This window comes from Triticum aestivum, chromosome 1A (genome assembly GCF_018294505.1).
Source record: "Triticum aestivum cultivar Chinese Spring chromosome 1A, IWGSC CS RefSeq v2.1, whole genome shotgun sequence".
Lineage (NCBI taxonomy): Eukaryota > Viridiplantae > Streptophyta > Magnoliopsida > Poales > Poaceae > Triticum > Triticum aestivum.
The window spans coordinates 548,908,005-548,933,481 of NC_057794.1; the positions used below are offsets into that span (position 1 = coordinate 548,908,005).

Genomic DNA, 25,477 nt, shown 5'->3' on the forward strand with positions numbered 1-25,477 from the left:
ATTTACCTGCTCGAGGACGAGCAGGAATTAAACTTGGGGATGCTGATACGTCTCCGTCGTATCTATAATTTTTTATTGTTTCATGCCAATATTATACAACTTTTACATACTTTTGGCAACTTTTTATATGATTTATTGGACTAACCTATTGATCCAGTGCCAAGTGCCAGTTCCTGTTTTCTGCATGTTTTTTGTATCGCAGAGTATCCATATCAAACGAAGTCCAAATGCAACATAATTTTACGGAGAATTGTTTTGGAATATATGTGATTTTTAGGACTTGGAATCACTGCAAACGGAGGCCCACACAGCCCACAAGACACCAGGGTGCGCCAGAGGCCCCTACCATCAGCACCAACTCTCTCCCCCTCTATGCACCGGTGTAACACCTCTTCTCCCCGCTGTAATCTCTACTTAAACATGGTGCTCAACTCCACATATTATTTCCCAATGATCTATGGTTATCCTATGATGTTTGAGTAGATCCGTTTTGTCCTGTGGGTTAATCGTGATCTTGGTTGGTATGATTGTATATTTTATTTATGGTGTTGTCCTACTATGCTCTCCATCTCGCACAAACATGAGGGGCCCCCGCTGTAGGGTGTTGCAATATGTTCATGGTTCCCTTACGGTGGGTTGCGAGAGTGACAGAAACTTAAACCCGAGTAGATGGGGTATGACGTATGGGAATAAAGAGGACTTGATACTTAATGCTATGGTTGGGTTTCACAACCTTATTGATCTTTAGTAGTTGCGGATGCTTGCTAGAGTTCCAATCATAAGTGCATATGATCCAAGTAGAGAAAGTATGTTAGCTCATGCCTCTCCCTCATGTAAAATTGCAAGAATGATTATCGGTACTTGTTGTCGATTGCCTAGGGACAAAGAACTTTCTTGTTGAAAAAAGCTCTCTACTAAAACTAATTTAGTCATGTCTTTATCTAAACAGCTCCTAGATTTTATTTACGTGCTCTTTATTATCTTGCAAACCTATCCTATCACACCTACAAAGTACTTCTAGTTTCATACTTGTTCTACGTAAAGCGAACGTCAAGCGTGCATAGAGTTGTATCGGTGGTCGATAGAAGTTGAGGCAATATTTGTTCTACCTTTAGCTCCTCGTTGGGTTTTACACTCTTATTTATCGAAAAAGGCTACAAACGATCCCCTATACTTGTGGGTTATCACTAGCCACCGTGCTTCACTGATGTACTCGGCAGGAAATGTGGTCTTTCGTGATTTGACGACTCATTTACTTGCTTCGGCGCTATAACCGAGGAAGACCCAAAAAACACGCGGTAGGGCATCCCATGTCTCGGCAAGGAAGAATATATACGTGCACCACCCGGGAGGACCCCAAAACCGCGCTATAGGGCGTGCCACGTCTCGGCACGGAGGAAAAATGTGCGTGTAAAAATATATTGTATCAGACGTAGTACCTATGGTTCGACCTCGGGACCCAGCCAGTCGGTCGAAAACACCCCACTAGCCACATAGGTTCATCATGCTAACGTGGCACGGAGGATAGGTGTGGTTAGCTCCGTCTCGACCAGCCACAACGTCTCTTGTTCTAGGCCATTCTTCTATTTTCCAAGCTTTTATTTAGTTATAATAACACCACGGCAAGCTGGCGCCGCTCTTCGTTTGTGCCCCTGCGTCTAAAGGTTAGACGATGGAGAGGAGAGAGAGAGGTCGCGGACCTGGGACCCACCAGTAAGTGAGTCAACGGTCATGCACGTGTTGACGAGGCACTCCCTCTACTCTACTCAATGTATTACTGTATAAAATCAAATTATGGGACAAAGCCAACAACCGTTGTCGTTTCAGGCTATCGACTTACGCTTTGTAGTCCAGGTTGCCAGTTCGAATCTCGTCTTTCAAATTTGTTCGTTTTAGGTCCAAATTTGATCAATGACAAGTGGGACCCTAGTGTGTTGTTCCGATATTTCAATGTAGGATGGTTTTTTTTTGAACAAACACTTTGCGCGTTAGACAAGTAACGGCACGAGTTACACATACTTTGCAAGTTTACGAACAAAAATGATAGCGGCATAGAATATCACATCCACCCCGCAGCTTAGATGCTATGGTGATATGAGTTTTTACATCGTTGGAACTAAGATCCAATGGCTTGGGAGTAGTCTTTGTAATTATGCGCAATTTCCAAACTCTCCAAGGGTTTTTTTGCAAATAAAATATTCAGGCCTCGTGTGTGCCATGCATCTTGGATCCAACGGCTCCCCGTTGCTCATATTAGGTGCTCCTCGTAACTTAATTAGCCGCTATAGTGATACGAGCATCTAGGTCGTATGATCTGTGATCAGATGCCACATGCGTAGTGCTTGTACTTTCTGTGCAATTCCCAAACTCTCTCTGGCGTATATTGCAAAAACATTCAAACCTCCTACTGTTAGCCGTTAGATCTCCGTGAACTCGTATCACCATAGAATCTACGGTGCGGGAGCACCTCATATTCTCTCATGCGAGAAAACATCAGGTGCTCTCGCAGCTTGGATGCTACGGTGATACGAGCGTCGAGGTCGTTTGATCTGAGATCCAATGGCATCTGAGCAGTCTTTATGCTTGTAAGCAGTGGTCGAACTCTTTGAGGGCTTTTCTACAAAAGAAACATTCGAACCACCGAGGAGTTGTTGGGTCACAAATCCAACGGCTCCGAAGAGCTTGTATCACCAAAGCATCTAAGGTGTGGTAGCACATGATATTCTTACATACAGGAGAATATGATTTCCTCCTTCATCTTAGATGCTACGATGATACAAACTTCGAGGTCGTTGGATATGGGATCCAAGGGCATCTGAGTAGTTTTTGTACAAATTGTGTGCAATTCTCAAACTCATTAAGGTTTCCTGTAAAAATATTAAGACATCATGTGAGATGCTATATCTCAGATCTACAAGCTCCAAGCAACTCGTATCAGCATATAGCATCTAAGGTGTGGGGGCACATGATATTCTCCCGGGGAGGATTGGGTGCACAACCAATCGGTGTTTGGGAGGGTGGGGAAAAATATAATCTAAATAATCCTAAACAGAGCTTCACAATTTTATCTAGGGTCGAGGGGTTAACCCCAGACAATCTACATAGCTCTGCCTAAACACAACATTTGCATGTACTGTAGTACTAGACTTAATATTCATGTTTCAGTTTCCTGTTCATTTTAAATATTGAATTGAGGACCATGCATGTCTTACATTTTACTCCCTTTGTTCCTAAATATTAGTCTTTTTAGAGATTTCAAATGGACTGCCACATACGGATATATATAGACATATTTTAGAGCGTAGATTCACTCATTTTGCTTCGTATGTAGTCACTTGTTGAAATCTACAAAAGACTACTATTTAGGAACAGAAGGAGTATTTTTTAATTTGTGTCATACATGCATATGGTTTGGAAAAATAGATGCACTATACTTATTCGATTGTTGTTGTATTCATGTGTGTGTGTGTGTGGTCATATGCTTGATACATACAAAGTTTTCTCACCATTATACCATTCATCTTTTAAATTTGAATTTGCAATGAAAAACTTACTAGGGATACCATGAAATGTGAAATCCATGTTCAGATCACTATATCACAAACTCACTCTAATTCAAGAACTCGTCATAAATCAATTACCATGTTAAGATTACTATTTACAAGTAAAATACGGGCATTGTAATACACATAGATTCATTCGGCAATTTAAAAGATTCCTTTCATATTCTTGAATGGTAAGACCCAGCGGCGTACCAGCCAGACCTTGGCTTGTGTTGATCCTAGAAAACCCGGGCTTATGTCCTTCCGGTGGCCTGCGTGGTACGCACATTAGCCAAACGCAACCAGTCAAGCCTCCGCGTTTCGAGTTGAAATATCTGGTGGCCAGAATTTCAGCCCTAGGAAATTCTCCTCATGTCCCCGGTCCATAATGACTACCGATGAACAATGGAGGGATGCTTTAGTAACTAGATAATGTTACCTACCATAACGAGCATGGTTCAATTCCCTCGGTCGCCGCTACCCAAGGTCACTCGTCAACTGGATTGCCTAGTACTACTACTACACCAGGATGAGCACAGAATTGAGCCCGTTTGTTCGTGCCTAGTACTTGAGTTAATATATCAGGCAATGCACTGGTAGGGAGGGATTATCCTTTTACTCTGCATATATAACTTGTCTGAAGTCTAACTAAGTAAAATGTTTGACGAAATCCTTTCTTAAGAAATACAACAGGAAAGATGTATCGCTTGAAAATTTATTGCATGATGCAGGTTATGATATTGTTTCAAATCCTTGATTTTAAATTTCAGAAAATCCAAAAGTGACCAGAAATTCATGAAACTAAGCATGGTCACGTGATATGGCACAAATATTCCTACGTAATGTTTTTCTTCAATTTGAGACAAGCTGCTTATGAGAAGTTGCACAAATGAAGAGCCAATGTATTTTGGAACAAAGACCTGTCACATTAAGGCAAACACTTTCACTATTGAAACCGTGGGCGTTTACATGCCGCCACAAGTCCAGCTTCTCATCGGCAGGTGTCGCCCGAGAAAGCGTGTGAGTCGACGGGAGGTGTGCAAGCAGACCGTTGCGCTGGCTGATAGGGAGGCGTGCAAGCAGACCACTGCGCAGGCTCACCGGGAGGCGAGCCCTTTGACCAGGCTCCACCGCCCACCTTCGTCCCAACTGCTTCCACTTTTAATGTCGCCGGTGCCGCAGTTTAAAATCAACCCAGCACTACCAGGTATCGCTACAATCTTCTCCCTTCCTCTCCGATTCTCCTGTCGTCTACCTCCAACCAGCTTGACCTAACCATATGCCATGTCGCATCACGACGGTCTGCCCTAAGTCTTCCAGTTTCCTGAGGAAGACACCCAGCCGGAGTCTCAAGAACATAAGGCACTTTGGGACGAGCTTGAATCAGCCTTGCGGGAAGACGCCGTGCCTGTCCCCGCTCCCGTTCCGGCTCCCGTTGCCCGACTACGCCAGCGCCAATCCCCGTGGAATTGATGGGCTGGGAGCCGCACATTGTCACCGATCTTGATGCCACGGGGTTCCACGAGGTCCCCGCCGACTTTCACATGCCCGTGCACCTACCAGCGCATGCGCCTGCGTGCACTGATGTGCGCACCTGTGCCGGTGTCCGTGCACACAAATGTCTCCACCGCGCCATTGCCAGCGCCTGTCCCCGAGCGGGTGCCAGTGCTCCCCTCAGCGGCATGGATGGCCACCGTCGACCGCTTCCTTGCACCAACGCCAGTCGCCTCCTCCTGCCAGTTGACTCGCTCCTAGAGACCGAAGTCCAGAACATTGTGGCCTTCCTTGAAGCTAGGGCCAACGTCCAGGAGTATGCCAACAATGGCGCAAGACGCTGTCGTCGCCGTCGGTCAGTGGCCCGACGATACACAAAGCACGACAGAGGAGCTGCTTCCCACCGCAAGACGCCGCCGCCGCCGCCGTGTAATCTAAATTTGCCGTGAAAAATGTTCTGATTGCCATGCTTAAAATCTGCACGTTTATCATTTCCGTTTATTTTAGATCAATCGTCGTATGAATATAAAGTTGGAGTCAGACTGAATGAAATCTATGGTTTGATCGATTGAATGTTCTGCTAGAGCCGTATCAAATTAAATATAAAATGTCATCAAGCCACATGTATTCCTTCTCATCCAACGACCTAGACTGCTTCACGAGCGCTCAACACGTTTAGCGTGCAGTTATTTTCACGCCGAAAATAGTGCTAATCACATAATAACACGCAAATAATATCCTACTTAATATCCGCATGCACTTAATATACTTCCAAATTAACGTGCATTGCATGTACACATTGACTAGTACTACTAGTACGTGAAACTAGTGCCCTAACTTGTGAACGTGTTCAGATATGGTCAACGGCAACATCGCCCGCGAGTTCTTCGTGTTTGCTCGTGCGTCTAAACGAGGAAAGGGAGGAGAGAGAGAGCACACATGGAACCCACCAATAAGTGAAGGCGAATAGTAGTGCTAATGAGCCGGTCCCACTAATGTACTAAAAATAATATTACATGTTATCCATTAAATAGGCTGTGGTAATATAAAAACATTATATGAACAAAGGGGGTACAACAAACATTGTTGTTCTACGTATGTTGCCTATTGACGTGCGGCTTGAAGGCCCTGGTCGCATGTTCGATCCTCGTCCTTTATTTTTTAATTTATATATGGGTCCAAATTTGTTTGATGACAGGTGGGCCCCTTTATGTGTAGTTTGTAGCATTTTAATTTGTGGGTCGAAATTTTTTCCATTCCAGGTGGACTATCAGTGTATAGTTTTGTAGCTTATTTATAATAATTAAAGAGAACAACAGAGTTTTTTGCAATAATACCATGATGCGATGTTGAAGGCGAGAAAGGACATGCGAGAGAGCAATGACCGAGCCAGAGGGAAATCAATTGGGGGAGGTGCGGGGGTTGCAACAGTGTTTGGAGTAGTTGTGGGACGAATGATACGAAAATATAATCTAAACCCACCGGAATAAATGCATACACAAATTAATTCAAGGTTGGAGTCCCCCTCGCAATGTAAATAGCTCCGGCTTTGCGAGGATGTTGAGGTAGCTTCAAATGTGTGGAAGATACGGCGTGAGAAAGTGAGGTCAATCGAGAGACATATAGATAGAGAGACAAAGTGAGTGTGGTCCGACATTCATTGAAAAGATATATATGATTTGGAGAGATATTGTCCGATTGAGCTTTTGGGAAGGATGAGGGCTGTAAGATAGAGCTTGATAGATGATCCAGTCACAGACATGTAGATATATTTTGTGTGTGGGAGGAAGTAAGGTCAATCGATTACATATATAAAGGGGGAGAGATTGAGCGAGTGTGGGTCGTCATGCGATCGAAAGAGTGAGACGGGTTGGAGAGAGTGACCTAGATAGACAATGTGCGTGAGAGAGTATACAATATGAATATGTCGAATTGGGCTCAAACATGGAGATATATCGTTTGTGTTCGAGAAAGAGCGAGGTCAATCGAGACATACACACACACACACACACACAGAGAGAGAGAGAGAGAGAGATTGAGCGAGCGTGGCCCGCCATGAGGTCGAAAGAGTGGGAGCGGCTTGGATGTACTGACCTAGATAGACAATCTGCGTGAGAGAGTATAGAGTGTGTCGATCAAGACCCGAACAGGAAGATATATCATTTGCGTGTGAAAGAAAAAGAGGGGTCCGAATTGGACTTGGAGTCCTAGTAGGAATCCTCGCCTTGGGGGCCAAGGCGCGCCTTGGCCGGCCACCTCTCCCCTCCCTCCTTTATATACATGGGAGTGGTGCGTCTCCTAGACACACAATTGTTCCAAGCCGTGTGTGACACCTCCCTCCACCGTTTACTTCTCCGGTCATATTGTCGTAGTGCTTAGGCGAAGCCCTGCACGGATCACTTCATCATCACCGCCGTCATGCTGACGAAACTCTCCCTCGACACTTTGCTGGATCAAGAGTTCGAGGGACGTTATTGAGTTGAACGTGTGCAGAACTTGGAGGTGTCGTACGTTTGGTACTTAATCGATTGAATCGAGAAGACGTTCGACTACATCAACCGCATTAAACTAACACTTTCGCTTTGGTATAGAAGGATACGTGGACATACTCTTTCCTTTTCGTTGCTATGCATCTCCTACATAGATCTTGCGTGATCATACGCAATTTTTTGAAATTACATGCTACGTTCCCTAGCAAAAACTTAGTGAAGTAAATATATTCCAATAAGGTTTACTCCTCTATTTTTAAGGATCGGTTAGAAATTCCCTAAGCACACTTGGCCAGCACATTTTTTGTAACGTGGTGGTGCGGAGAGCGGGTGCCTGCCCGGGGAAGAGGAGAGGTTGTCGTAGACGCAGCCAGGGCGGCCGGGCAACCGCACTGGGCTACGGCTGCTGTTGTGAGAGAAGAAGAGAGGGGGAACACTTTCTCTCATATGACTGATCCTTCCCAAATCATCAAACAACTGCTACATCGTCGATTTGTTTTTCCATCACACGGACTGACTAGTCTGATGGAGGGGATCAGTAATCTGACCCCTAGTGTTTCGATGAAGCATGCGCATTTAGTCACAAATATGCCTTTTTCAATAGAAAATTTTAATATATTCATCAATCATGGCAGCACAGAGAACACTGTAGATAATAGAAATTACATCCGGGTCCATGGACCATCTAACGACGACTACAAGCACTGAAGCGAGCCAAAGGTGCACCGCCATCATCATCCACCCTCATTGGAGTCAGGCAAACCTTATTGTAGTAGGCAGTCGGGAAGTCATCATGCTAAGGCCTCAAAGGACCAGTGTACCAGAGCAGCAACCATCGCCGATGAAGAGAGTTGTAGAGCGGAAAGATCAAACCTGTAACCACATAAACGAACAAAAACATGATCCAAATAGAGCCATCAAAGACCATTACCGACTAAATTCCGTGAGATCCGATGAAGGCACACCTCTACATGTCCTTTGATAACGCTATTCACACCATCGAGGCGGGAATAGGACGTAGTAGACATTGTTTCTACTGAGAAACATCGTCACTGTCACATAGCCCCAACCAAGATATTGAACCTAACAAAAACGAGAACGGGTCTCTCCCGCCGGCGGGGGGATCCTCCGCACCTCCATGGCCCAAAGGCCAACGGAGGTGGGCTGGATCGACGGCTGCGCTGGCGGGAGAAGGAGACTTTTGTTAAGGAGGAAAGACTCACGCTCAGTCACAAATATGCTTTTCTTTTACCACATCATAAACTATGTCCAGGGAACCGACCAATCTTAATTCAGGGCAACTATCATGTGATCCGTAGCAAAGCACGAGTTTTGTGTTAATTTACAATAATATACATGTAGTACTCTCGCAGTGTCACTAGAATAGGAGAAGTGGCGCGCAACGACACACTTAGCAGGTTTTGTGAAACGAGCAGCATCTATAAGACGTTATTTGACATTGTCATAGACTCTGAAAACGTCTTATAAAAATTATACTCTTTCCGTAACGTAATATAAGACAATTTTTTGACACTGTCATAAACTCCGAAAACGTCCTATAAAATATTATAGAGATGCTAGTATTTTATAAATAAGCGGCATGTATATAAAAATATATTTATTTTCTCCCTTTGCAATACACGGCGTATGTGCCAGTTGAAACTAGACGCCAACACAATGTTCACCCCTTAACACTGGGGAGCAAACATTGGGCTATTCTTTTTCTAGTAACTGGAAACACAATGGGTGGTGGTAATATATCTAGGGAAAACCTTCATGGGACTTTATTGATTGGCAGATCAACTTACATCGTCCACACATTCAAAGTAAACTTAGGTGACATACAAGGGTATGTGTCGCTCTATTACTTTTCCTAGGACAATGATCAAAAGAGATGGAGCAAAACCTGTGTGCAAGGTTAGTGCATTCCTGGTCAATTGATGTTGTCGGGCTGATGGAATTTACCCCATTCTTCATGATGTCGAGTACCTCCACACAGTCATGGTTTGACAAAGATCTTGTTACACCCAGTGGGCTGGCGAGAATTAGTACATCCCAGAGTGCATGCGCTTCAATGTTTAGTGCATCTGCAACACATGTAACACGACAGCTTTCAGGATGTAAATCTAAGGTCTGGTCTTAATTGGTTGTGCCTGACAGTGGCCTTATTGAAAGCATTGTTTTGAGAGCGTGTATTTTATTCAGGATGTAAACCTAAGATCTATGATCGGGTGACGACGGCGCTTGTGCGCTGTTTCTTTCTTGAAGGCGTCGCTTTTGGAGGATTTGAACTTCAGTGTTGTCATGGTGGGGGTTCGTGCTGCAGTTATAAGGATATTTTGTTGTTGCAGAGACTAGGCGTAATTGGTATCTCTGCGATATTAATATATTTTCTTTGTCAGAAAAAATATAACACGACAACAACTAGCAAAGATGAACACACCATGCTTGTCCCAAATAACAGAACTAGTGGCACCTGAGCCCTCATCAGCAAAGAAGGTTGTGTCCATATTCAGTTTAACAAAACCTTCCCTTGGATCTTCCCAACCATGGCATCGGATCACAAGGCTTGGCGTCGACGCTAATAGTAATTTGGTGTTGGCGCCGCAATCACTTGGGCTCATCAGGCGAGCATTTGTATACTCTCCTCATGAACAACATGTATCCGCTCCCATCACGCATACCATAATGTTGTAACAAACAATTCTTTCACTCAACTTGGAAGATGATCGCCATCTTATATTATTGCGTTAGAAACTTATACTTGCTTATAGAACCGAAGATCTGATGAGGGAAATCTCTTCCGCTTAATTAATTGACGAGGCAAATATTTTGTCTAGTTTCAAAAAGAGAACTGAAGATCCCACTCGGTCACCACACAGGCTTTAGAAATCTCAGTGTGGAGATCGAGGTTTCCCCGGACTTTCTTCGCCTTGCGACACCAAAAGAATGCATCTAGGGTATCTTCACAATGCATTCTGCATGGCATAAACTGCTCGGGATAATATGTATGTTGCCTAGAACAAAATTGAATGTCACAGTGCCACATAAAAGTGTGCAAACAAAAGATTTCAAGTCTAGAGACTTAGGGCCTCGATTCGTAGGATTCTTAAAACATAGGAATAGGAAAATTATAGGATTGTAGTGGCATGCCCACTTGAATCCTATATGAATAGCAAGGAGTGTTTAATGCCATAGAAAAAAACAAAGGAATTGTAAAAGGAGGTCAGAGTGGATATTAGATTTCCTATTAAATGTAGTACAAGATTTCATAGGGAAAAAATCCTATGGGATCCAATCATGTGAACCGAGGGACCAACATAGGAAAAATTCCTAAGAATTTAAATCCTCCAAAAATTCTATGGAATTTCTTTGAATCAAAGGGCCCTTAAGGTTTCTGCGAAGGTGTGGATAGTTGTAAATTGGCCATGTTATTTTTAGCATTTAAATTCAACTCAGTAAGTTATCCAATGATCAATCAAAAGAGAGTAAATTGCATAGGAACATTCCATGTTAAACCAACAGGCAACTAGAGTGGTCAAAATACAACAAAATAAAAACACATATGACATGGGAAGCGCAACAATGAAGAGATCAATCGATCATGTGGTGTCACCATTGCATGTGTTGCATTATGGATTTTTGGGGTTTCGTATTAATAGACCTAACATACTTAAAATAATATTTTTGTAACATTCAAAATATTTTTACACCAAATCGAAAACAATTCAAATACTTTGAAAACATAAAAAAACAAGTATAAATTTTTTCAAAGACTTAAGAAATTAAAGATGCGAAATCAAGTGTCACGATTTCCTTCCTTGCGATAGGTTACAGATATCATTTCAATAATCTTGCAACAAATTTTTACTTTAAAATACCCCCCCCCCCACCCCCGCGCGATCCAAATAACTTTTGTGGTTTTAGTTCAATTAAAACCACAAAGTTTATATAGGATTGGAGGGAGTAGTATTCCAATGAAATTTCATCTTTTCCAACATTTTTTCAGTGGTCACATCAACTTAACAAATGTTCAATAATACTTCACATTTTATTTTAACTATTTCATTCATATTACAATTTTTAATGAAGCATATTTTTTTAAAAAAAGTAAACAATGAAATATTCGATACCTATATGAAATGTTTATGAATTTGTATATGACTGAAATAATTGAACTTTGTGTGAAATATCTCTAAACTGATCCTGAAGATGATTCAAATATGACTGGAATAATTGAAATATCTGTGATATCTATAAATGATTTTGTAAAAAAAAGAGTTTTAAATGCAGGAAACTAATTAAATTTGATTGAAATATGACTAGAATAATTGAAATTTGTGCAAAACCTTGTGATATGTTTATGATATTGATTGAAATAATTGCATTTCCTGTGGTTGTCCGTGCATATTTTTAAACAATGATATCTCACTGATATAACTCAGAAAAATGAATAGAATTGATTTCTTAAGAATGTGCTGAAGTAAATGCCAACTCTGATCAAAATATAACACACAAAAATATTTGTAGATGTTTTACTGGAAAATATGAAATATTTGTGAAATTGACTTGAAATATGCAAGATTGGTATACTGGAATAATGTCCAACGTCTGCAAGTATTAAGTAATAAACCAGAGCATTGCAGAGAATGATGCTAATCCATCAGAGCACGAGGGGTGCATTGTCATTGTACCGATGCACTCCACCATCCTTTGAACCACGTCCTTGTCGCATACGTCATTTAATTAGGACATTAAGGAACATACTTAAAAAATAACGATTACGAATGTAGACGCACACAACGACACAACGCCTACTGAAAAATGGGTTGGAGTTGTGGAGTTTCAAGATTGACGAAGTCACCACGGGCACTCCACTATCGACAGAAATGTCACCTCCTACTGAAACAATAGTTTGCATTAATGAGACACCAAAGCATCAGCTGAGATTTGATTGCTGGTGGGCTAGGGATACCACCACCCTCCTAACCATATATCCACTGGTTGGTTCTCTAAAGAAAGTGTGTTGAAACTATTTAAAATCGAGGATATAATTCATTTCCACTACACAGTAATAGTCTGTTGTGAGGTCCGAAGTAGGCGCCGATCACCGCTTTACTAGTTCAAGATATCGTGAAGTGTAGAAACCCTACATGCTAATTATTGTAGGTACTCCCTCCGTTCCAAAATTATTGTAGTGGTTTTGGTTTAAAATTTGAACTAAAACCACGACAATAGTTTTGGAACAGAGGGAGTAATATTCATCTGTCTAACTGTTCCTAACTTGAGTTGCCATATAAGCACCCAAGGTTCACTTACAGTTTATTAGACTACAATGGTAATTAAACAGTAGTTTGCCATGATACAGTTCTTACCGTGTTTATCGTACATGTGAGCAAGAAAATATTTAAGAGCGTCATAACACAACATCATAATAGAAGCAAAATTACAGAGCTAGCAATTCCTGTCCTTCACTAATTTATCCATGCAAAATTACAGAGTTAGCAATTCCTGTCCATAAATACATGTAGCTGCATGCCTCAATCCACCCCGCACAACCTTATAAAAGATGTCCCTAAAATACAAGCAAAATTATAGAGCTACCTATATATTCCTGTCCATAAAATACGTCTATGCGTCCATCCACATACTTCATGGAGAAATACACTGCAATATCTGCCGAGCCATTCACAACACTAGAGTGAACGCTGTCACTATGCTTTCAGAATTCCTTTGCCCTAGTACACTTCAAGCCTAGGTTCAGGGGTGCTCAGTTTTTTCACGAACTTTCAGAAACATTGCATGCCAATGCATTAGTAAAACTGAACGAAAATGACTCTTTGTACAACTTTGCGGCTGGCCGGCGTTCAACCATACAAGCAAACGGGCTCTCCGAACAGACAGCATGATCACGATGGTCGATGGACCATAAGAAAATGAGAGCATAAGTTGCCATCACGAAGAGCGACCTCTGACTAAGTAACGCCCAAGTATTCATCGTTCTCATTTCTCATGGAGCAACACACAGGCTACATCCAGGACATGAAGCAAGCGGGCAGATCAAACCATTTCCCCAAAGATCCTTGTAATTTACACCATGATGTTACAATTTGAACCACCCATTATGTGTGCAGTTCACCGCAGTTGCCTTGATATATGGCTACAACTCGCAGCTAGCGAGCGCCAACGCCTCACTTGCCGGGGACAAAGTTTGTGGCAAACGCCCATGCGTTGTTGTTGACAGGGTCGGAGAGGTGGTCAGCGAGGTTCTCGAGTGGGCCCTTGCCGGTGACGATGGCCTGCACGAAGAAGCCAAACATAGAGAACATGGCGAGGCGACCGTTCTTGACTTCCTTCACCTTGAGCTCCGCGAATGCCTCTGGATCGTCAGCCAAGCCCAGTGGGTCGAAGCTGCCCCCGGGGTAGAGTGGGTCGACTACCTCACCGAGTGGGCCGCCAGCAATGCGGTACCCCTCAACAGCGCCCATGAGCACGACTTGGCATGCCCAGATAGCAAGGATGCTTTGTGCGTGCACGAGGCTGGGGTTGCCCAGGTAGTCGAGGCCACCCTCGCTGAAGATCTGGGAACCGGCCTTGAACCATACCGCCTCGCCGAACTTGACGCCGTTGCGTGCAAGAAGCTCGGGGAAGACGCATCCAAGCGCACCGAGCATGGCCCACCGGCAGTGGATCACCTCGAGCTCCCGGTTCTTGGCAAAGGTCTCGGGGTCGGCCGAGAGCCCGGCGGTGTCCCATCCGTAGTCGCCGGGGAACTCGCCGGTCAAGTAGCTCGGGGGCTCTCCGGAAAGCGGGCCGAGGTAGAGCACACGGTCGGCACCGTACCATGGGCTGCCTGATGAAACCGGCTTGGCCTTTGCAGCGGTCTTGCGCATAGTGACACGGGCCTCACCAAAGAGAGCTGATGAAGCCACGTTCTTCACCGACTTGCCGGCGAAGGTCGAGGAGAGGGACATGGTGGTGGTCGCCATTGCGCTGCTAAGGTGGGAGGTGTATTGTGTGTTCTCCAAACAATGAAAACTGAAGAGTGTGGAGATGGTTTGAGACGTGTGGAGGATGGAGCTATTTAAGGAACTGGAGCTAACATAGGGGATTGTGCTCTGGTCTGTGTGTGTGTGTGTGTACCGACAAGATAGATATAGACAGGGAAAAAATCGTGATCTTCGATGCTATTGGTGCAGCAGGGATCTCGTCATCCCTCAGGACGTGGCAACTTGAGACCCAGAGAAAGGAGATATGTTGTGGCTAGGCCTAGGGATCTTGTTGGAGAATGGAGACGTGTGATTGGATGATGGATCACATGTTGATTCTCACATCATCAGCTAGCTCACGGTCTGCATGCAACGTGGCAGTAAACTTGTCTCTGATGAAGTAGGCGGCGCAAGTGTGGTCAAGAAAGTGATGGCAATTTTAGGCCATACGATCATTATTTATTTCTTTATTACTTTCTTTGCTGGTGAACTATACATGAAAGCCTCAACATCCGAGAATACGCCATGTAAAAATAAAAGTTCGCCTCTTTTACTCCTACTAGAATAAAGGCATTACCAAAATGAGCCACGTCTTGAAAAACAAGAACATGTTAAGTGTGATTTTTTTAACTAAAGAGTAAATAACACCAAAGGCAAACACAAACTTGTCCACAGAGAGCATCAATTGCCACAGCGTTATTTTGACATCTTAGAGCATCACTAACTGAATTCTCAAAAACGCTTAACTCTTCAAAGGATTTCATGTTAAGGAGTTAAGTTGTAGCTAACCAAACCCTCAAACGGTTAACTCAAAAGTTTAAGAAGTTAAGCCTCGAAAGTTTCCCAATTAGCGTAAATTTGAGCGCCTCAAAGTTTCAACAAAAGATTCTCGTTGCTCCTCTCGTGCCCGCGGTGCCTCCTCTTCCTGCCCCCGCCACTGCAGGCACCAGATAGCCACTGCAGGCCCGGACACCCCAATTGCATCGCGAATGGAACCGCCCACCACCTTTGCACCATAGGCGACTCCTCCCGCCAGCGTTACACCACCAGCGTAAATGAATGCGGCAAGGATATGGCTCGGAACGAAGACCACCATGCTCTTTGTCACGCCGTCCACGAAGGTCGGCCGCAAGGCTACGCCGTCACAAAGACAACTGGCCCCCCTTTAGTTGCTTCAGCCAACGGCAAGCGGATGAAGAAGCCAGGCGGGCAAGGCCCTCGATAAGGTGACAACAAAGAAGAGGGATAAGTCATCAACTTCGTAGTCATTGGGGAATCAGAGTGGCCGGGGAACGGTGGCGGTGGTTCCATCCCAATCGTCCTATGCTACTACAAGAGGAGGTTGGGGCGGAGGGAGTCGTCGTGGGGTTCGGATTGTTAGTGTCGTTGTCGCCTTAGATGGGGGAGAGCAGAGAAGTCGCTCTCGAGCCATCGCCTTTGCATCCGCATGGGAACCACGCAAACACTCATCATCCCTAGCTACCTAATGGGTCGGTCCCTTAGGCCGAATACTCCAATCAACCAATATACTGTGTTTCAGCCGCCAGAGTAGCGTCTCCTTAGGAGAGCCAGCCCACGAAACACAAACGAGGCGCCTAGATCAGATAGACGGCCAGATCAGAAAAATGTACGGTCCAGGTGTCTGAAGGCGTGAGAGACTAGGGATTAGGTTCAGTTTTACCGTCCTAAATTCCAACTAAAAATAAGAATAATTAGCCTCAAAAAGAGTTACTTTTGTGTACCAAATTGTGTCATCCACTACATAGACAACAACTGAAAGGCCGTCTACTAGACAACCACAGGTACCGGCCCATCATGGCGAAGCCGACCGCATGCAACCGCCAAGGCTATATATCGCCCTTTACTGATTTCTAATAAGAATCACCAATGGGCGGGCGTTAGCAGGCCCGCCCAACATTATAGCGTGGCACACGGTTTTTCTTTCTTTTGGTTTTCCACTGTTTGTAGGTTGTTTTCCTCAAGTTTTCTATAGCGCTTTTTTCGGTTTTTGGTTTCACTTTCATTTTTTCTTTGGTTTTTTGGTCTCTTCATCTGTTTTTTCTTTTACCTTTCTATTTTTTTTCCTCGTTTTTTCCGTGTTACTTTCTTGGTTTTTTGTTTCTTTCTCTAGGTTTCATTGAGTTTCTCTGACTTTTTTTTGCTTTTGCCTTCTTTTCATTTTTATTTTTTTCAACACATGTCTACATTTTTCATATCTCATTGTATATTTTTCGTATACATTAGGAATATTGTTTTACACACGTTTAAAATCTTTCCAGTGCATAATTAACATTATTTTAATATATATTTTGATTTCTAGTTTTTTTCATACACATTGTACACTTTTTGTTTATACATCTAAAATTGATTTTATATAAATGTTTCACATTTTCAAATACATGTTTAATATTTTTACAAAATCATGTTTTGAACATTTTTAGTACATGTTAAATATTTGTTATGTACACGTTGGATTTTTTTAATGATAAAAATTTTTCCTGAATTAAGCAAACATTTTTTTACATTGTACAAACCTTCTTTTTTGAAAATGTCACGAACACATTTATGAAACTTGTGAACATTTTTCTAAATGTAGCATACATTTTTTATGACCAATCATTCTTTTTTAATAATACAAACATTTTTTACAATGTATAAACATTTTCTATACACGTTTTTCATTTTTCAAATACAAGATTAACCTTTTTAAAAAATTATGTAAAGTATTTTCGTAATATATATATAGCAAAATGTGATTAAAAACGGAAGTGGAAAAACGACATGACATTAGCATGATGATGGGACGCGGTTACTGGGCCGGGCCAATACCTGCTGTAGGCGAGCTGTGGACCGTGGTAGGACTCGCAGGGGTTTCCTTCGCCCTTCAGGCTTCAGAGAGACTAGTACGGTTCCTAGCCAAGTGTCAAAAAAATAATATTAGGGTTCCTAGCCGCCGCCGTCCCGCCGCCATTACTGCCGGCCGTCCGCCGCGGAGCGCCCAGCCGGCCGAAGAAGCCTCCGCTGCCCCGACGTCGGTACAGGATCCCAGCAGCGCCTCCCTCCGTCGAGCAGCTGCTCCCACTAGCAGCGCCTCCCTCCCTGGAGCAGCCGACCCCGCCCAGCAGCGCCACCGCCCGGAGCTACGCGGGCGACCAGTCCATAGGCAGGTAGCCACCACTCCTTCGTCGTCCCTCCTCCCCCCCTCTTCCCTCACCCACCCTCTCCTTCCTCTTGCATCCTCTGTCTGTTCAATTTTTGTTCCTGATTTTTGTATGGGATGAGTAATTGCTGTAGGTTGGATATTGTGCGAATATAATGATGACTATTTCTTGATGAGTGCTTGCCGCAAGATTTTTCCAGTGCACGTTTGAGTTTACATGTGGATGGATTTTGCTTGGAATGTGTTTGTGATAATGCTTGTAGGGGCAAATGTTTACAAATTGTAGTTCGTTTTTTTTCAGGTGAGCAAATGTTTTGGTTTGAACATGATAGCTGTGAAACTTCAGTGAATGATGATATATGAAAAGGAAAGGATTAAGTTGTTTTATGTGCACGGTCTTGACCTGAAATCAAAGCTTAGCAGTTACATGCAATTCGAGAGACTAGGGTGCCGGAATGAGTCTAGATTGGTTTTCGGTGGCTATGGAGGCTTCTGGCGGCGGAACTCCCGATATATTGTGCTCCCCGAAGTTTTTAGGGTATATGGGTATATATAGGAGGAAGAAATACGTCAGGAGGGCACGAGGGGCCCCCGAGGGTGGAGGGCGCGCCCAGGGGGGGAGGGGCGCCCCCTACCTCGTCCGTCCTCGTTGCTTCCCTTACGTACACCCCAAGTCTTCTGGATTGATTCCGTTCCAAAAATAAGTTATGTGAAGTTTCAGGTCAATTGGACTTCGTTTGATTTTCCTTTTCTGCGATACTCTAAAAGAAGGAAAACATAAACTGGCGCTGGGCTCTGGGTTAATAGGTTAGTCCCAATAATAATATAAAAGTGCATAATAAAGCCCATAAACATCCAAAACAGATAATATAATAGCATGGAGCAATCAAAACTTATAGATACGTTGGAGACATATCACCTGGCGACGAGTTCTGGCTCTAAGGCCAGAGCGGAGGTTGGGGTCGTGAATCCTTGGAAGATCAAGTCTCCTCGGATGTTAGCGACATAATCCAAGTTTCCAAAACTAATCTGGTGACCTGGGGCATAGCTGTCGATCTGCTCTAGATGGCCAAGCGAGTTGGCCCGCAACGCGAAGCCGCCGAACACAAAGATCTGACCGGGGAGGAAAACCTCCCACAGGGCAGCATTGTTGTAGATTATTTATGGAGACATCGAACCTTCTAGTGATGACACAGCGGAACTCTCAATGAAAGCACCAATGTCGGTGTCAAAATCGGCGGATCTCTGGTAGGGGGTCCCAAACTATGCGTCTACGGTTGATGGTAACAGGAGACAGGGGACACGATGTTTACCCCGGTTCGGGCCCTCTTTATGGAGGTAATACCCTACATCCTTCTTAATTGATCTTGATGAGTATGAGGATTACAAGAGTTGATCTACCACGAGATCGTTGTGGCTAAACCCTAGAAGTCTAGCCTGTATGATTATGATTATGATTGCCTCTACGGACTAAACCCTCCAGTTTATATAGACACCAGAGGGGCCTAGGGTTGTACAGAGTCAGTTTACAAAGGAAGGAATCTACATATCCGAACGCCAAGCTTGCCATCCACGCAAAGGAGAGTCCCATCCGGACACGGAGAGAGGTCTTCTGTCTTGTATCTTCATAGCCTATTAGTCCGGCCCATGTTACATAGTCCGGACGCCCGTGGACCCCTTAATCCAGGACTCCCTCAGTCCTTGCTGCTCCTACTTGCAATTATTATGAGAGAGGAACTACATCTCCGCCTCTTTATGTTTCCAACATGATAGAATTGCAAGAAACTGTTTATGCTATGTATTGGCCTTTACTTGATTGCATGAATTGTTCTTGTATGACATGCCGATGCATAGGAAGAGAGTTAAACTTCATCATTGCATGATATATGTTGCTTTGTGCTCACTACTAAATGCCAAATCATTGTTAATTCAAATTGTCTTTGATATACCTTGGGATCCGGGTGGATTCATTACTTGAGCACTTTACGCATAGCTTAATGCCTTTAAAGAAAGCGCTGCTAGGGAGACAACCTGGAAGTTTTAAAGAGTCATTTATTTCTGTTGAGTGCTTTTATAAAGTTTAAAAACAAAAAAGATATAGAGGGGAACTTAAAAACTTTTTCACAAAAGAGAAGCGATTGGAAGTTATGCATTGAAGAAGTGAGGGTCGATCTTGAACACTTGTGTTCATGCTCATGGAAACAATGTAGAATTTTTCATGAATATTATCACAAAAATAATTATCCCCTTGTAAAATTCTATTGTATTATAAAAATAATGTGCCAAGATTTGCCTTTAGGATGTTTAGATTGCTTGTTGGTTTGTGCGGTGCAAAACAGAAACTTCGGCTATAGTGCTCGATTTTACATTTTTTTTACTGGAACATCAAATGGTCCTGAAACTTTTTGCACTATCTTTCTATACAAATTGTTTATTTTTCCTAATTTTTTCAGAATTGTTGGAGTACTAGAGGTATGGTGAATGTTCAGATTACTACATAATGTCCTATTTAAGACAGATTCTGTTTTTGATGCATTGTTTTGCTCGTTTTGATGGAACTATCGATTTTTATCGGTAGTATAAGCTATGGAAAAGTTATATTACAGTAGCTACAATGCAAAAACAAATATGAATTGGTTTGCAACAGTACTTAGAGTAGTGATTTGCTTTATTATACTAACGGATCTTACTGAGTTTTCTGTTGAGTTTTGTATGGATGAAGTGATCAAAGATCGAGGAGTTCTCGATATGAGGAGAAGGAGGGGAGGCAAGAGCTCAAGCTTGGGGATTCCCAAGGAACCCCAAGTAAATATTCAAGGATACTCGAGCGTCTAAGCTTGGGGATGCCCTGGAAGGCATCCCATCTTTCTTCAACAAGTATCGGTATGTTTTCGGTTTCGTTTCGTTCACGTGATATGTTCAAATCTTGGCGCGTCTTTTGCTTTTAGTTTTCATTTTTCTTTTGTGCACCATGCTGGTATGAGATAGTCCATGGTTGATTTATAGAATGCTCATTTCACTTCACTTATATCTTTTGAGTATGGCTTTATAGAATGCTTCATGTGCTTCACTTATACCATTTGAAGTTTGGATTGCATGTTTCTCTTCACATAGAAAACCGTTATTTGAAGAATGCTCTTTTGCTTCACTTATATTTATTAGAGCATGGTCTTTTGTAGAAAGAATTAAACTCTCATGCTTCACTTAGATCTATTTAGAGAATCAACAGGAATTGGTCAATTGCATGGTTAGTCATAAAATCCTACATAAAACTTATGGATCACTGAATATGATATGTTTGATTCCTTGCAATAGTTTTGTGATATAGAGATGATAATGTGTGGGAGGTACTAGTAAATGGTTGTGGTTAGTAGGAATATTGGTTTTAAGGTTTGTGATTCCCGAAGCATGCACGTATAGTCTCTCGTTATGCTATGAAGTTGGATCATGATTTATTATTGATTCTCTTCCTTATGAGTGGCGGTCGGGGACGAGCGATGGTCTTTTCCTACCAATCTATCCCCCTAGGGGCATGCATAGTAGTATTTTTCTTCGAGGGCTAATAAACTTTTGCAATAAGTATATGAATTCTTTATGACTAATGTGAGTCCATGGATTATACGCACTCTTACCTTTTCGCAATTTGCTAGCATCTACGGTATCATGCATTGCCCTTTCTCACATCGAGAGTCGGTGCAAACTTTGCCGGTGCATCCAAACCCCGTGATATGATATGCTCTATCACACACAAGCCTTATTATATCTTCCTCAAAACAAGGACCATACCTACCTATTATGGCTTTTCCATGGCCATTCCGAGATATATTGCCATGCAACTTCCACCACTTCCGTTTGATGACTTGAGCATTCATTGTCATATTGCTTTGCATGATCATATAGATGACATAGTAGTTATGGCTCAGCCACCGTTCATCATTTTTCATACATGTTACGCTAGATCATTGCACATCCTGGTTCATTGCCAGAGGCATTCATATAGAGTCATACTTTGTCATAGGTATCGAGTTGTAATTTTTATTTTCTTTTGAGTTATAAGTAAATATAAGTGTGATGATCATCATTATTCATTTTTAGAGCAGTGCCCTAGTGAGGAAAGGATGATGGAGACTATGATTCCCCCACAAGTCGAGATGAGACTCCGAACAATGAGAGAGAAAAAAGAAAAAAGAAAAAAAGAAAAAAAGAAAAATAAAAAATAAACAAAGAGAGAAGGGGCATTGTTAGTATCTTTACCATACTTGTGCTTCAAAGTAGCACCATGTTTTTCATTTGGAGAGTCTCCTATGTTGTCACTTTCATATACAAGTGAGAATATTTCATTATAGGATTAGATGCACACCCACTTAGTTTTCATATTGAGCTTTCATACACTTATAGCTCTTAGTGCATTTGTTGCATGGCAATCCCTACTCCTCATGTTGACATCGATTGATGGGCATCTCCATAGCCCGTTGGTTAGCCGCGTCGATGTGAGACTTTCTTACCTTTTGTCTTCTTTATATTTACCCCTATCATCATACTCTATTCCACCTATAGTGCTATATCCATGGCTTGCGCTCATGTATTGTGTGAGGGTTGAAAAATTTGAAGCGCGTTAAAAGGTATGAACTAATTGCTCGGCTTGTCATCAGGGTTGTGCATGATAAATACTTTGTGTTAAGAAGATAGAGCATGACAAGGCTATATGATTTTGTAGGGATAACTTTCTTTAGCGTTGATATTTTGAAAGACATGATTGTTTATTGGGATGCCTGAGTATTGATGTCTTTATGTCAAATTATAGACTATTGCTTTGAATCACTTATGTCTTAATATTCATGCCATGACTAGACATATGATGAAGTTTATGCTAGGTAGCATTCCACATCAAAAATTATCTTTTTTATCATTTACCTGCTCGAGGACGAGCAGGAATTAAACTTGGGATGCTGATACATCTCCGTCGTATCTTTAATATTTTATTGTTTCATGCCAATATTATACAACTTTTACATACTTTTGGCAACTTTTTATATGATTTATTGGACTAACCTATTGATCCAGTGCCAAGTGCTAGTTCCTGTTTTCTGCATGTTTTTTGTATCGCAAAGTATCCATATCAAACGAAGTCCAAATGCAACAGAATTTTACAGAGAATTGTTTTGGAATATATGTGATTTTTGGGAGTTGGAATCACTGCAAACGGAGGCCCACACAGCCCACAAGACACCAGGGTGCGCCAGAGGCCCCTGGCGCACGGTGGTGGGTTGTGCCCACCTCATATGTCGGTTGGATCTCTACTTTGGGCGCAAGGAAGCTTATATCCGGAAAAAATCGTGTTAAAATCTCAGCGCAATCGAAGTTACAGATCTCCGGGAATATAAGAAACGGTTTTCGGCCAGATCTGGCGAACGCGAAACAGAAGAGAACAGAGAGGGAGACCCAGTCTTGGAGGGGCTCCCGCCCCTCCGCCGCCATGGAGACCAAGGACCAGAGCGGAAACCCTTCTCCCACCTAGGGAGGAGGCCAAGGAAGAAGAAGAAGGAGGGGGCTCTGTCCCCCTCGCTTCCAGTGCCACCGGGGCAATGATCGAGACGGCGATCTACACCAACAATCTTGCTACCATCAACACCAACTCTCTCCCCCTCTATGCACCGGTGTAACACCTCTTCTCCCCGCTGTAATCTCTACTTAAACATGGTGCTCAACTCCACATATTATTTCCCAATGATCTATGGTTATCCTATGATGTTTGAGTAGATCCGTTTTGTCCTGTGGGTTAATCGTGATCTTGGTTGGTATGATTGTATATTTTATTTATGGTGTTATCCTACTATGCTCTCTGTCTCGCACAAACATGAGGGGACCCCGCTATAGGGTGTTGCAATATGTTCATGGTTTGCTTACGGTGGGTTGCGAGAGTGACAGAAACTTAAACCCGAGTAGGTGGGGTATGACGTATGGGAATAAAGAGGACTTGATACTTAATGCTATGGTTGGGTTTCACAACCTTAATGATCTTTAGTAGTTGCGGATGCTTGCTAGAGTTCCAATCATAAGTGTATATGATCCAAGTAGAGAAAGTATGTTAGCTCATGCCTCTCCCTCATGTAAAATTGCAAGAATGATTATCGGTACTTGTTGTCGATTGCCTAGGGACAAATAACTTTCTTGTTGACAAAAGCTCTCTACTAAAACTAACTTAGTCATGTCTTTATCTAAACAGCCCCTAGATTTTATTTGCGTGCTCTTTATTATCTTGCAAACCTATCCTATCACACCTACAAAGTACTTCTAGTTTCATACTTGTTCTACGTAAAGCGAACGTCAAGCGTGCATAGAGTTGTATCGGTGGTAGATAGAAGTTGAGGGAATATTTGTTCTACCTTTAGCTCCTCGTTGGGTTTGACACTCTTATTTATCGAAAAAGGCTACAAACGATCCCCTATACTTGTGGGTTATCACTAGCCACCGTGCTTCACTGATGTACTCGGCGGGAAATGTGGTCTTTCGTGATTTGACGACTCATTTACTTGCTTCGGCGCTATAACCGAGGAAGACCCAAAAAACACGCGGTAGGGCGTCCCATGTCTCGGCAAGGAAGAATATATACGTGCACCACCCGGGAGGACCCCGAAACCGCGCTATAGGGCATGCCACGTCTCGGCACGGAGGGAAAATGTGCGTGTAAAAATATACTGTATCAGACATAGTAACTATGGTTCGACCTTGGGACCCAGCCAGTCGGTCGAAAACACCCCACTAGCCACATAGCTTCATCATGCTAACGTGGCACGGAGGATAGGTGTGGTTAGCTCCGTCTCGACCAGCCACAACGTCTCTTGTTCTAGGCGATTCTTCTATTTTCCAAGCTTTTATTTAGTTATAATAACACCATGACAAGCTGGCGCCGCTCTTCGTTTGTGCCTGTGCGTCTAAAGGTTAGACGATGGAGAGGAGAGAGAGAGAGGTCGTAGACCTGGGACCCACCAGTAAGTGAGTCAACGGTCATGCACGTGTTGACGAGGCACTCCCTCTACTCTACTCAATGTAATACTGTATAAAATCAAATTATGGGACAAAGCCAACAACCGTTGTCGTTTCAGGCTATCGACTTACGCTTTACAATCCAGGTTGCCAATTCGAATCTCGTCTTTCAAATTTGTTCGTTTTAGGTCCAAATTTGATCAATGACAAGTGGGACCCCAGTGTGTTGTTCCGATATTTCAATGTAGGATGGTTTTTTTTTTGAACAAACACTTTGCGCGTTAGACAAGTAACGGCACGAGTTACACATACTTTGCAAGTTTACGAACAAAAATGATAGCGGCATAGAATATCACATCCACCCCGCAGCTTAGATGCTATGGTGATACGAGTTTTTACATCGTTGGAACTAAGATCCAATGGCTTGGGAGTAGTCTTTGTAATTATGCGCAATTTCCAAACTCTCCAAGGGTTTTTTTGCAAATAAAATATTCAGGCCTCGTGTGTGCCATGCATCTTGGATCCAACGGCTCCCCGTTGCTCATATTAGGTGCTCCTCGTAACTTAATTAGCCGCTACAGTGATACGAGCATCTAGGTCGTATGATCTGTGATCAGATGCCACATGCGTAGTACTTGTACTTTCTGTGCAATTCCCAAACTCTCTCTGGCGTATATTACAAAAACATTCAAACCTCCTACTGTTAGCCGTTAGATCTCCGTGAACTCGTATCACCATAGAATCTACGGTGCGGGAGCACCTCATATTCTCCCGTGCGAGAAAACATCAGGTGCTCTCGCAGCTTGGATGCTACGG

The 25,477-nt window shown here is 42.9% G+C and overlaps 1 protein-coding gene across 1 annotated transcript; it reads right to left on the reverse strand.

The window, feature by feature from the left end:
• Positions 1 to 13,505: 13,505 nt before the first annotated feature.
• Positions 13,506 to 14,647, reverse strand: LOC123065880 (chlorophyll a-b binding protein of LHCII type 1). The gene has a single exon (XM_044489085.1). It carries the CDS (start codon positions 14,512 to 14,514, stop codon positions 13,717 to 13,719), a length of 798 nt encoding a protein of 265 aa, XP_044345020.1. The 5' UTR covers positions 14,515 to 14,647; the 3' UTR covers positions 13,506 to 13,716.
• Between the last annotated feature and the right edge of the window lie 10,830 nt (positions 14,648 to 25,477).